Genomic DNA, 13,768 nt, shown 5'->3' on the forward strand with positions numbered 1-13,768 from the left:
TTTTTAGTCTTTCTCGAGGCACAAGGCAGGGCTGCTCGCTTTTCCCTCGCCTATTTGGCATAGTTTTAGAGCCTCTTGTGACAGTGATAAGAACAGTTCCAGAAATTAGGGTTGTCCATGGAGGAGAAAAAAAGGATTGTATTGCATCATATTCTCGTTTGTCAGGCTACAAAATTAATTGGAATGAGTCAGAAGCAATGCCAATTAATGCCATATGTTAATCTTGAACTGTAACCCCATTATTGGAAGGTATTCCTAATGTTTTGTACACTCGGTGTATGTAGTCCACTGTGTTAATCCTTGGATTCTTTGAACCCATAAAAGCAAAGCCACGCATACTGAAAACGAGTATGTAATAAACACAACACATTTTTAATGTAAAGTAATGTGAATAAATGAGATTAGAGCCTTATAAGTGATGGTAATGAGACATCACTACCATCATTTGATTTATTCTGTTTTGTTAAAGCATTCAACCAACAATTAATTTATTGTAAACATATTTTAATGCTAAACCCAAATTGAAGATGTGATTCTTTTTTTAGAAACCGAACTGACCTCAGAGACCTAATCGCTCAGCACTAACCATATAAATCTATATATTAAAATATACAGTGCATCAATATGATTGTGTTACAACAGTGTTCCCAAAACCTCTCCTTCAGTACCCCTAGCAAGTCCAGACATTTGATGTATTCCAAAACTAGCCAGCTGATTCAACTAATGAGGGGTTTGTTGATTAAAGGTAAGATGACATTTACGTCAGCTGTGCTGTAACGGTTTTCTTGAGGTGAAGTAGAGGCGGACCAAAACACAGCGTGGTTCTTATTCATGGTTCTTTAATAAAGAGACTAAACATGAATAGACTAACAAAACAATAAATGTGAAAAACCAAAACAGCCCTATCTGGTGCAAACACAGAGACAGGAACAATCACCCACAAACACATAGTGAAACCCAGGCTACCTAAGTATGATTCTCAATCAGAGACAACTAATGACACCTGCCTCTGATTGAGAACCATACTAGGCCGAAACATAGAAATACCCAAATCATAGAAAAACAAACAGACTGCCCACCCCAACTCATGCCCTGACCATACTAAATAATGACAAAACAAAGGAAATAAAGGTCAGAACGTGACATGTGCTTGGAATACATCAAATCAGTTGACTGGCTGGTTTGGAAAACGCTGTGGAACAGTATCCTAACACTAATCATCCCTTTCCCCAAGGCTCAGATCTCCTCCTGGCAGATGATCAGTTCTGATGATCTGATACGAGAGTTCCTCTTCTCTCTGTTCTGCTGGAGCCTCCTGAGCACAGGGGTGCTGCCACGCTCTCCTGCGCAGAGAAGGGCACCTGCTGCTGGGCCACCCGGCTGGGGACCTGAGGGGCACGACATATGGTACATTAAAAGTATGCTAAAATAGTACTGTAGGTAAGTGAAAGATATCACTATGTGGGTTAATGATGTGTCCTCCTGGCCCCTCGTTTGTTATATCTTTCAATCTTCCTCTTCTTGTTCACGCAATTAAAGACCAGACCATCTTTCAATGTAATACCATCAATTTAGTCCAAGTGAGCAAAACAACCAGAGAGGACCCCTGCAAAACTTTAAAAAAGAAACTGACTGTCCCCTATTCCCCAATACAAAGGATGGAGATGCTGCACCTTGGATCTTGGTGGTGGGAGGGGCTGGAGAGGGGGTTGGGGAGGGTCCGGGGGTGTCCTGTCCATCCCCCATGGCCCGCCTCCTCCTCAGTAGCACCAGATGTAGCTCCGCCTCCCCTACGTTTCGGCTTATCCTCTTCCGTGACCCCGCCCTCCTGTGGCCTGGGCGTTTCATGGTATCCTGGGATAGGATAGGTCAACCAATCAGGATAGGTGAGGAGGGTAAACCAATCATGTCAATGAAAATAATAGAAAGTACAGTAAATCAAGCAGGGTTTGACTTCTCAAAGCCTCCATTGTACAATATTAATCTCATCGACCTATAGACTCACTAGTAAAACAGAAAATGAGTCATTTTAGACATTTCGTATTGATCCCATCTTACCAGCATTCCTTTTAGATCCAGCACGGCTGACTTTCTCTTCTCACTCCTATGGTCCTGTGATTTGATAAATTAATACAGGATTAGCATTTTAATACTAAATAAATCATCTTTATAACACTATTATAATAGGAAAGGCATAAAAATTCTCACCCTCCATGCACTGTCATCTTCTGATCCAGGCTGAGATAGGAGAGAAGCAGTCAGATGTTGGACCACTGTAATTGTCTCTAACAAGTAGATAGATAGCATGACTGACTGATTGATAAATCAATTGATACATGCGCCAGCTCGCTTTACCTGTGGTCTCAGGGTGGGTCTCAGGACGATGCCTTTCTTTATCCTCTCCATCATCTCATCCACCGCTTTGGTCTTCATGTCCACAGAAGGATCTGGCTCTGGTGAAGAGAGGAGACAAGTGGACTAATTTAATCTGTTTAAGCTGGATTGTTGATTGAAGTGACACGGCAGCATTGGACATAAAGAACCTGGTCTCGATTGGGATTCCCTGGATAAATAAAGGTTAAATACATCAGTAAGTCATGTGTATTCATACCCAGGGTAAGAACACTCACTATTCTTATCAGTGTTGTTGACGGACTCCTTCCTCTTGTTGCGCAGGACGACAAGTTGACTAGACCGAAATAACAGGAAGTAGAACAGAAGGAGTTTTCACTAACATTTACCAGATTCTGCCTTACCTCTGGGTACCACCATCACTTTTATTTAACAAAGGTCAAAAAGCTCACATTTTCAATGTAAAGTTGCCAATAAGTTTAAATTGTTTGGAATAGGATACCTCTATCTCTAACTGCTAATATAGTGATTATGGATAGCGCTACCTGCTAATATAGTGATTATGTAGTCATGTATTTATATTTGAAGAGAGAACAATATAGTATAGAACCTACTCAACAACAGTGCTGGAGGGAGTTGGGGGCAAGGGAGGGGGAGGAGGAGGAGGAGGAGGAGGAGGAGGAGGAGGAGGAGCAGCAGTGGTTGAGTTGTCCTCCACTGGTTGGTCAGCTTTGGAAACCTGGTCTTTCAGCCTATCCTGGAGATGTTTCACTAAAAGGAAGACAAAGTACCACCAACCACAACAGTGTGTCATATGAGTGAAAATGGGGCAAAGAAAAACAATTAAATAGTAATTGATTATTTATACTGATTTTACGTCAGGGTACTATGATCACGTATTATATAGACTTAAGATTTTAGCACAAAATATGTAAGGCTGAGTTTACACAGGCAGCCCAATTCTCTGAATTCCTCCACCAATTGGTCTTTTGACTAATCAGATCAGAATTGGGCTGTCTGTGTAAACGCAGCCATTAAATCACAGACGTGGTAGCTACCTTCTCCCTGGAGGTGGGCGGCAGTGATCTGCGCCTCCCTTAGATGGGTCTCCATGGTCCTCCTCTCCTTCTCACTGCTCTCCAGCTGGCCTCTGACAATCTGCAGCTCAGACAGAACACTGCTCTCCTCCAGAGCACACTGGGTCTGCTTCACCTGTGATCGTCATATACACAGATATGGACAGATAGACAGGAGAGACATAATATACGCTCGAAATTAGACTTACACATTTAAATCCAACTTCTAGACGGGTGGGTTGTTTTAGCAACAAAAACGTTGCATGCGCAGCCGTGGAGCAAACCAAGTGGGGTTAGCTGAGCGTACAAAACATTAAGAACACCTGCTCTTTCCATGACAAAGACTGACCAGGTGAAAGCTATGATCCCTTATTGATGTCACTTGTTAAATCCACATCAATCAGGGAAGGAGACTGTTTGAAGGATTTTTAAGCCTTCAGACATGGAATGTGGATGTGGGCCATTCAGGTGGGCAAGACAAAAGATTAAAGTGCCTTTTGAATGGGGTATGGTAGTAGGTACGAGGCGCACCAGTTTGTATCAAGAACTGCAACACTGATTAATTTCTCACACTCAGTTTCCGGTGTGTATCAAGAATGGTCCACCACCCAAAGGACATCCACACAAATTGACACAACCGTGGGAAGCATCAGAGTCAACATGGGCCAGCATCCCTATGAAATGCTTTTGACGACTTGTTGAGTCCATGCCCTGACGAATTGAGGCTGTTCTGAGGGCAAACTCAATGCAACTCAAAATTAGGAAGGTGTTCTTAATGTTTTACGCCGTCGGTGTATATTCTCTCTACAAATATTTATTGAAAACATTAATACATTGACACGATGAGCACTTGTCTGAAATACATTATTACAGTTATTGGTTAGCTAGCTAGCGAATTCTAGCCATATTAGTATAGACGTGACAAAGTCAAAACAGCTCAAAACAAAATTGTATCGATAACAAGATACGAGCTGAAACGATTCCCCACATGGCAGCTTCTTATCATTGTTGCTAACTATTTGACCGCCCAGAATCACAACACACTGACTTGTGCCCCATAGATGCGCACGCTCATTATTTTCAGAACGTTGTCAACCCGTCGATTTTCTTACTCACTCGCTCTCTCTCTGTTTCTCACTCTCACAAACACACACCTCCCCCTCCCTACCTGGTTTCGGTAGTAGAGCTGTATGTCCTGTAAGGTACTGTTGATGTGGGCCACCTGTTCCAGAGCCTGTTGGAGCTGCATACTTGTCTCTGAACTCTGCTGCAGCACCATGCTCTGTCTCTGGGTTTGCTTCTGCTTCACCAACACCTGCCAGTCAGTCAATCAATCAATCCACAAATTAATAAATCAAGCCATCGACTACTCAATCAATAATATCGGAACAACATAATTAGAAGAGTAAAAATAAATGTTTTTTCATACCCATGGTTTACGGTCTGATACCACCATTTTAGCCAATCAGTATTCAAGGCTCAAACCAACTGGTTTATAATTGATATTATACAACAGTTATGCTAAGCTCCCCTTAAAAAAGCTATTCATCCTTTGCTGATAATGGAGCAAACCTATTTGATAACTTCAGTGACTATCGTAAATGCATTGAATGTGTGGAGGCTCATGCATGAGAATCTCTATAAACCTGTAATATATAGCTGGGAATGGTCACATATATAGTGAAACTAGCTTTAACCAAAGGGTCACAGTCAGGAAGAGAGTTTAGGAATTGAAAAGTCAGTGAGTCACTCACTTCTGGCTTCCATAAGTTCAAACACAGCGAGGGTGTAGTGAAAGCAGCCATCTGTATGTTAGGCTACACATCATTACATTTGGTCCAAATTACCCTGATGTAAGCACTCTAAAGTCCCCATAGCACAAGGCATTTTCACACAGCTAGGGCATCAATTAGGAAACGCTAATGTTTGACAAGCCAAGGGCTGCTGGTGTCCACACAACACAACACGTACACACACACACACACAGGACCAGCATCAAACAGAGGAGCCTTTGCAGAGCATTGAGAGTAAAGGAGGCTGAGTTGTGTGGTTGTGTCAGAACAGTAGGGGTCCTTTTCACAGGTAAGGACCCATGCGAGGCGTCCCATTATGTGCCCATCTGGTAAATAGCGAACAGTGCGCACAAAGGCGACAATTGACCGTATTCAATGTAAAGTGTCAAGCTAAAGACGGGGATGTGTTATAGTCCCCATTCTCAAACTGCCGCCGTGATGGGTGCTAATTATGAAGCAGAGGGGGCTCTGAGAGGGGAGGCTACTTTTGTTGTCCTCTGAGACGCTAATTTTCTACCGCCACCTTTGTTACAACATGACCAGCTGGGAAAAAGGGAGCTGTGTTTGAGTGTGTGCATTTCTCCTTTACAAAGTGATCATCAGCAAGCCCATCCCTCCCTTCTCACACCTCTTTGTATTTCACTGCCCGATTTGTCCTCTCGGTATGAATGCAGAATGAATGTGGATCCCCTCTCTCCCCAACCCTCTGTCCCACAATATGGCCCCTGTCTGAATGAGGAAGTGAAGAAGTACCACCTCCCCCTCCTGTCCATTACTCCTCCATTCACTAGAACTGCCCCAGGGCCCTGGTCAAAGCCACTGCTGCTCCTTGTCTCCTTGTGTTAAGACCTAGAGAGAGGGGTGAATACCCTTCTCTGCCACCTAGAAATTGTGTATTGTATTTATTAGGGGTCCCCATTAGCTGTTACCAAGGCAACAGCTACTCTTCCTGGGGTCCAAACACATTAAGGCACCTACCTACATTACACACACAAAACGTACAGAATGTAACATTATTACGCCGCTACATATCTGTATACAATACAACATGTATAATGCCATCATACAACAATATTACAATGTACCTGTGTGTAGAGTATGTGTGCGTCTCTTCACAGTCCGCTTTGTTCTTTAAGGTGTAGTTGTATCTGGGGGTTTTCATCTCGATTTGACTGCTTGACTGAGTTACTTGATGTGGAAGAGCGTTCCATGTAGTCATGGTTCTATATAGTACTATACGTCCCCTTGCCTGTGTTCTGGACTTGGGGACTGTGAAGAAGTCTTGTGGAGTATGATCTGTGTGCTAGTTGTTTGGACAGACAACTCAGTGCTTACAACTTGTCAATACCTCTCACAAAGACATGTCGTGACGCAGTCAAGCTCTCCTCTACTTTGAGCAGCACACACACACTTTCAGAAACATAAACACACACATACTGTATGTACACACCTACGAACGCATGCACATGCACACAAACACACGCAGCGTTGCTTACCTGGTGGGCGAAGACTTCTGCGTGCTGTCTGAGGCCCTGCTCCAGCTCCAGTTTCTGACTGATCTCTGTGAACTCCTCTGTCACAAGCTGGGACACTATGGACATGCACACACACGTAAGACATTGAACAGGACTTTGGTATGAGGTGAATAGAGTGTATATCATGAGGAACACTGATGTGTCAGAGTGGGGTCTCGCCTCTCTTCATCTTATTCATGGTCTTGTTCTGTTTGGAGACTTTCTTCAGTATGGCCTCTCTCTCATCAATCTCTAGGGCCAGCTGAGTAGGACATGGAGAAGAGTAGGAGACCATAAATACTCATACGCAGTTCACACACGTCTAGAGTCTGTCCGTCAGTACTAGATACCTGTTCTTTGAGCTGGTTTTGCTCTGCCCTCAGGGCCTCCACCTGCTCACACAGCCGCAGCTTCTCCCCCAGCAGCTGGTCCACCGAGGCCTGCAGTTCTGGTCAGGGTGGGGGGGGGGGGGGTGGAACAAAAGGAGAGATGAAAGAGAGGGAAGGAGAGAGACAGGAAGATGAGCAGGTATCTTAACATTTTCCCGATCGGTCGAGTAAAAGTACAAAAACATTCCTCTCAAATCTCAATTCTATAACTTTTATCTGTCACTCATGTTCATAAAGGATACCGTATAAGTTCCGTGTGGTTATAGTGTAAGTCTCTATACCTCTTATCTGGGCCTGTCCTTGCAGCACAGCATCCTCCCCGCTGTCCCCATCAGGGTCGGGATCGACCCCAAGGTCAGCCTCCAGGTTTTCAGGAAGCTCTGGGATGAATGGCAGCAGAGCCTGGCTCCTCCTCTTCAGAACCTTGTTGTCTTTGGTCACCTTTGTGTTCAATGAGAAGAGATCTGTTTAGAGCATTGTTTCAGTGTTCCACAGGGTATGCAGGCTTTTGTTCCAGCCCAATAATGACTCAACTAATCATTGAGTTCTTGATTAGGTGATGTGTTTGTTACTACTGGGCTGGCACAAAACCTACACACCCAAGTGGAACACGGACTTGTTAAGTCAATGACGTCACCGAGACACTCAATGGAGTTGAACTACAGTACCCATAAAGCATCCCACCTTGACAGCCAGGGCCTCTGCATTCTCCCTGCAGGAGCGTTCAATCTGGAACTGCATCTCCAGAACTTCCATCTCCTTCAACAGCTGAGAGGACACTGAGTAGAGATGAGATAGAGGGAAGAGAAGGACGGAGAAAGAGAAATAGATAGTGGGGTGAGACAGAGAATGTCTACACACTAACACATAATGACGAAGCAAAAACAAGTTGAGACATTCTTGCAAATATATAAAAAAAACTGAAATATGACATTTACATAAGTATTCAGACCCTTTACTCAGTACTGTGTTGAAGCACCTTTGGCAGCGATTACAGCCTCGATTCTTCTTGGGTATGACACTACGTGTTTGGTACACCTGTATGTGGGGAGTTTCTCCCATTCTTCTCTGCAGACCCTGTCAAGCTCTGTCAGGTTGTATGGGGAGTGTCGCTGCACAGCTATTTTCAGGTATCTCCAGAGATGTTCGATCGGGTTCAAGTAGGGGCGCTGGCTGGGCCACTCAAGGACATTCAGAGACTTGTCCCGAAGCCACTCCCGCGTTTGTCTTGGTTGTGTGCTTAGGGTTGTTGTCCTGCTGGAAGGGGAACCTTCAACCCAGTCCGAGTTCCTGAGCTCTCTGGAGCAGGTGTTCATCAAGGATTTCTTTGTACTTTGCTCCGTTCATCTTTCCCTCGATCCTGACTAGCATGATGCTGCCACCACGATACATCACCGTAGGGATGGTGGCAGGTTTCCTACAGACGTGATGCTTGGCATTCAGGCCAAATAGTTTAATCTTGATTTTATCAGACCAGAGAATCTGGTTTCTCATGGTCTGAGAGTGCTTTAGGTGCCTTTTGGCAAACTCCAAGCGGGCTGTCGTGTGCCTTTTACTGAGGAGTGGCTTCCGTCTGGCCGCTCTACCATAAAGGCCTGATTGGTGGAGTGCTGCAGAGATGGTATTCCTTCTGGAAGGTTGTCCCATCTCCACAGAGGAACTCTGGAGCTCTGACCATTGGGATCTTGGTCACCTCCCTGACCAAGGCCCTTCTCCCCTGTTTGCTCAGTTTAGCCAGGCAGTCAGCTCTCGGAAGAGTCTTAGTGGTTCTAAACTTCTTCCACTTAAGAATGATGTAGGCCACTGTGCTTGGGGACCTTCAATGTTGCAGACAGTTTTTAGTACACTTCCCCAGATTTGTGCCTCGACACAATACTGTCTTGGACCTCTACGGACAATTCTTTGACCTCATGGCTTGGTTTTTGCTCTGACATGCACTGTCAAATGTGGGAACTTATATAGACAGGTGTGTGCTCTTCCAATTATTGTCCAATCAATTGAATTTACCACAGGTGGACTCCAATCAAGTTGTAGAAACATCTCAAGGATGATCAATGGAACCAGATGCAATTGAGCTAAATTTCGAGTCTCATAGCAAAGGGCCTGAATACATATGTAAAAAAAAAAAAAAAATCTGTTTTTAATTTCTAATACATTTGCTAAAATTCCTAATAATCTGTTTTTGCTTTGTCGTTACGGGTTATTGTGTGTAGATTGATGAAGAAAAACTTTTCTCCTCCCCAATTTCATGGTATCCAATTAGTTACTATCTTGTCTCATCGCTACAACTGCCGTAGCGGGCTCGGGAGAGACGAAGGTCGCAAGCCATGCGTCCTCCAAAGCACAACCCAACCAAGCCACACTGCTTCTTAACACAGCACGCATCCAACCCGGAAGCCAGCCGCACCAATGTGTCAGAGGAAACACCGTGCACCTGGCAACCTTGGTTAGCGTGCACTGCGCCCAGCCCACCACAGGAGTCGCTAGTGCGTGATGAGACAAGGATATCCCTACCGGCCAAACACTCCCTAACCCGGAAGACGCGAGGCCAATTGTGCGTCGCCCCATGGACCTCCAGGTCGCGTCGCCCCATGGACCTCCAGGTCAGGACAGAGCCTGGGCGCAAACCCAGAGTCTCTGGTGGCGCAGCTAGCACTGCGAAGCAGTGCCCTAGACCACTGCGCCACCCGGGAGGTCCGAAAAACATTAATTTAATACATTTTAGAATAAGGCTGTAGCGTAACAAAATGTGGAAAAATTAAAGGGTCTGAATACTTTCTGCATACACTATAAGGATATTGATTGGTGCAGCTCACCTTCCTCCATCTCAGATAGCTTCTGATTGGCTTCATCCCTCTGCTTCTCCAGAATCTCACACTACAGGACAGACCAAACAAAAATACACATATACACACAGACTAGTCTCTGACATACTCTCTCATCATCTGTTTAGGCTACCGGTATATAAGAACTAAATATACAAGTCTTAAGCTATGTCCATGGATTTAACATGGGATGATTTGTCTCTATCCAACAGAGAAACCATAGTCTCCCAGATGTTACTAAATATACCTGAATGTCTCCTTCATCTTCAGAGGAGCAACTGCTTTCTCCACCAGATGCTGTGAAAATATAACAAAATACTTTCATTTATCAAAATGTACAGTTATTGCAACTTATGGCTCTTCTTCCCGATATTAATCACAAATAAGTGGTTAATAAATGAGGAAGAAAGACATTAATGCAGCATTCACGTCATGTCGGAAACTCAGGACCTCTGAGTTAAAATGACCATAAAGGATTTGAATAGAGCTTCCTATTGGTTGATTCTGATACTTCCCAAGTAGGAAAATCTGGTATTATCTTTCTACAATGAGTGAGCAAGTCGAACATTTCTGAGTTTCCGACATGACGTGAACACGGCAACAAATCCTAACGAGTCAGGTTTTCCTAATCCTATAGAGCCCCACAGTGGAGGTGTCATAATACCCATAAAACCTAGCGGTCAAACAGGGAAATGGTTACACTTATTTTTCCACCATTCATTTTAGAAACACTTAAAATAAGGGCTGTGTTTTATGTAGGCTTACCCTGACGTGATGTTTTGATAACCATGTAAATCTATGATGTAGACATCATGCAAGACTACAAATCCCTGCAAGCTCCTGCATGTAATCTCAGGCTGACATCTTTGCAAACAGTTTTTGTGTCAAGTGAAAACTTGCACAAGACAGTTCTTTGAATTGTCATTTTTTAAAGAAATGTTGCAAATGTATTAATGAATACATTAAGCTAATATTAGATACTTAATCCAGATACTATTACATTTTCCTCGATTTGGCAGTCTTGTCCAGATCATCATTGCATTAGTAGATCTTTATGTTATCCATATTAATATATTGATTACAGTCACCTTATCCTAGAGAGATGTACATGGTTATGAAAATGTCACACCAAGTTACAGCCCTTATTTTAAGTGTTTCTAAAAATCCCCTATGGGAAAAATGAATGGTGGAAAAATTATTGGGACCATTTTTCTGTTTGTCCACTAGGTTTTATGGGTAGTATTACTCATATTGTGATAATCTATAAGTGATCCTAATAGAGGAAGCTATTCTGAGGTGAGAATACAGGAAGTGATTTGGAAAGTTTCACTTTCAATATGGATCTGAGCCGTGCCATTCCCTCAACTACACAGAATTATAAACAAGGGTTTGATTCTTTACATTCTCTACTCAAAGACAGCTTTATGGAGGGATGTGGGGAAAAAATAAGGTATAAGTCACGTCCAATGTTTCATATCATAGTTAATCATTTCACAATTGAGGGATGTTGTAGCATTTTTTTGCAGAGAGACAGGTGTGGTTATTTCAACGTGATCAGAACCTAATTGAAATGACCAGAATCAAAACGATTCATTCAGTATGCCCTCTCTCTCATCTATCTCTAGGGCCAGCTGAGTGGGACATTTAGAAGAGTACGAGACCATAAACACTCAAACTCAGTATACACACACAGACACATATGCACACACACACATACAGATAGGAGCACACACACAGTAAAAATGCATACAGTTGAAGTAGGAAGTTTATATACACCTTAGCCAAATACATTTAAACACAATTCCTGACATTTAATCCTAGGGAAAATTCCCTGTCTTAAGTCAGTTAGGATCACCACTTTATTTTAAGAATAGGAATTGTCAGAATAATAATAGAGAGAATGATTTATTTTGCTTTTATTTCTTTCATCACATTCCCAGTGGGTCAGAAGTTGACATACACTCAATTAGTATTTGGTAGGATTGCCTTCAAATTGTTTTACTTGGGTCAAACGTTTCAAGTAGCCTTCCACAGGCTTCCCACAATAAGTTGGGTGAATTCTGGCCCATTCCTCCTGACAGAGCTGGTGTAACTGAGTCAGGTTTGTAGGCCTCCTTGCTCCACACGCTTTTTCAGTTCTGTCCACACATTTTCTATAGGATTGAGGTCAGGGCTTTGTGGTGGCCACTCCAATACCTTGACTTGTTGTTCTTAAGCCATTTTGCCACAACTTTGGAAGTATGCTTGGGGTCATTGTCCATTTGGAAGACCCCATTTGCAACCAAGCTTTAACTTCCTGACTGATGTCTTGAGATGATGCTTCAATTTTTCCACATCATTTTCCTGCCTCACGATGCTATCTATTTTGTGAAGTGCACTAGTCCCTCCTGCAGAAAAGAACCCCCACAACATGATGCTGCCACCCCCATGCTTCACGGTTGGGATGTTGTTCTTCAGCTTGCAATCCTCCCCCTTTTTTCCTCCAAACATAACGATGGTCATTATGACCAAACAGTTCTATTTTTGTTTCATCAGACCAGAGGACATTTCTCCAAAAAGTACGATCTTTGTCCCCATGTACAGTTGCAAACCGTAGTCTGGATTTTTTATGGCGGTTTTGGAGCAGTGGCTTCTTCCTTGCTGAGCAGCTTTTCAGGTTATGTCGATATAGGAATTGTTTTACTGTGGATAAATATACTTTTGTACCCGTTTCCTCCATCATCTTCAATCTCTAGAAGACAGGACGCGTCTCCTTCCTGAGTGGTATGACGGCTGCGTGGTCCCATGGTGTTTATACTTGCATACTACTGTTTGTACAGATGAACGTGGTACCTTCGGGTGTTTGGAAATTGCTCTCATGGATAAACCAGAATTGTGGAGGTCACCAATTTTTTTCTGAGGTCTTGGCTGATTTCTTTTGATTTTCCTATGATGTCAAGCAAAGAGCCACTGAGTTTGGAGGTAGGCCTTGAAATACATCCACAGGTACACCTCCGATTGACTCAAATGATGTCAATTAGCCTATCAGAACCTTCTAAAGCCATGACATAATTTTCTGGAATTTTCCAAGCTGTTTAAAGGCAGTCAACTTAGTGTATGTAAACTTCTGACCCACTGGAATTGTGATACAGTGAATTATAAGTGAAATAATCTGTCTGTAAGCAATTGTTGTAAAAATACATTGTCATGCACAAAGTAGATGTCCTAACCAACTTGCCAAAACTATAGTTTGTTAACAAGAAATGTGTAGAGTGGTTGAAAAACTAGTTTTAATGACTCCACCCTAACTGTATGTAAACTTCCGACTTCAACTGTATATTTATTCAGGATTCATATAAACTTCTGGTTGCATCACTAATAACATACTACCAAATGAATTTACCACCAAGTACAGACAATGTCGACCTACTAAAACTGCCTACGCTGGAAAGACAAAAACTGAGGTAAAGAATCTGAGTCCTTGAGGCTTTCTCAACAATATTGAGACACTGTGGCCTGTTCGGTCCTTAAACAGCCTAGGCTACCATAGTCGACATGGGTTCAACTCCGACCCACTGCCCTTCTGACTCGCAGTCTCTCCTACCTTTCCTGTCTAATGTTCACTGTACTATCTCAATAAAAAATACACAAAACCCTTAAATATTATATATATTGAGTAATTCAAAGTTAGTCTCACCTGCAGCGTTGGTGTCTTCCCCTTGGGTCCACATCACAACCCAGCTAGGCTCTGGTTCTGGTTCTAGACTGTAGTTCTCTGACTACTAGACAAAGAGAGACGAGTCTCCCTTCTACAGTCTCTGTGTTCTGTTGTAACTCGTG

The 13,768-nt window shown here is 43.1% G+C and overlaps 1 protein-coding gene across 1 annotated transcript; it reads right to left on the bottom strand.

The window, feature by feature from the left end:
• Positions 1 to 351: 351 nt before the first annotated feature.
• On the bottom strand, positions 352 to 13,768 carry LOC135510470 (shootin-1-like). The gene is made up of 17 exons (XM_064931429.1): positions 13,626 to 13,768; positions 10,197 to 10,246; positions 9,941 to 10,001; positions 7,809 to 7,903; positions 7,406 to 7,565; positions 7,086 to 7,183; positions 6,916 to 6,997; positions 6,718 to 6,812; positions 4,597 to 4,743; positions 3,411 to 3,564; positions 2,967 to 3,123; positions 2,631 to 2,689; positions 2,356 to 2,453; positions 2,209 to 2,238; positions 2,059 to 2,112; positions 1,674 to 1,854; positions 352 to 1,388 (listed from the first exon to the last, which is right to left on the bottom strand). The coding sequence occupies exons 1-17, from the start codon at positions 13,657 to 13,659 to the stop codon at positions 1,237 to 1,239; spliced, it is 1,707 nt and encodes a 568-aa protein (XP_064787501.1). The 5' UTR covers positions 13,660 to 13,768; the 3' UTR covers positions 352 to 1,236.

The sequence above is a fragment of the Oncorhynchus masou genome, chromosome 23 (assembly GCF_036934945.1).
Source record: "Oncorhynchus masou masou isolate Uvic2021 chromosome 23, UVic_Omas_1.1, whole genome shotgun sequence".
Taxonomy (NCBI): Eukaryota; Metazoa; Chordata; class Actinopteri; order Salmoniformes; family Salmonidae; genus Oncorhynchus; species Oncorhynchus masou.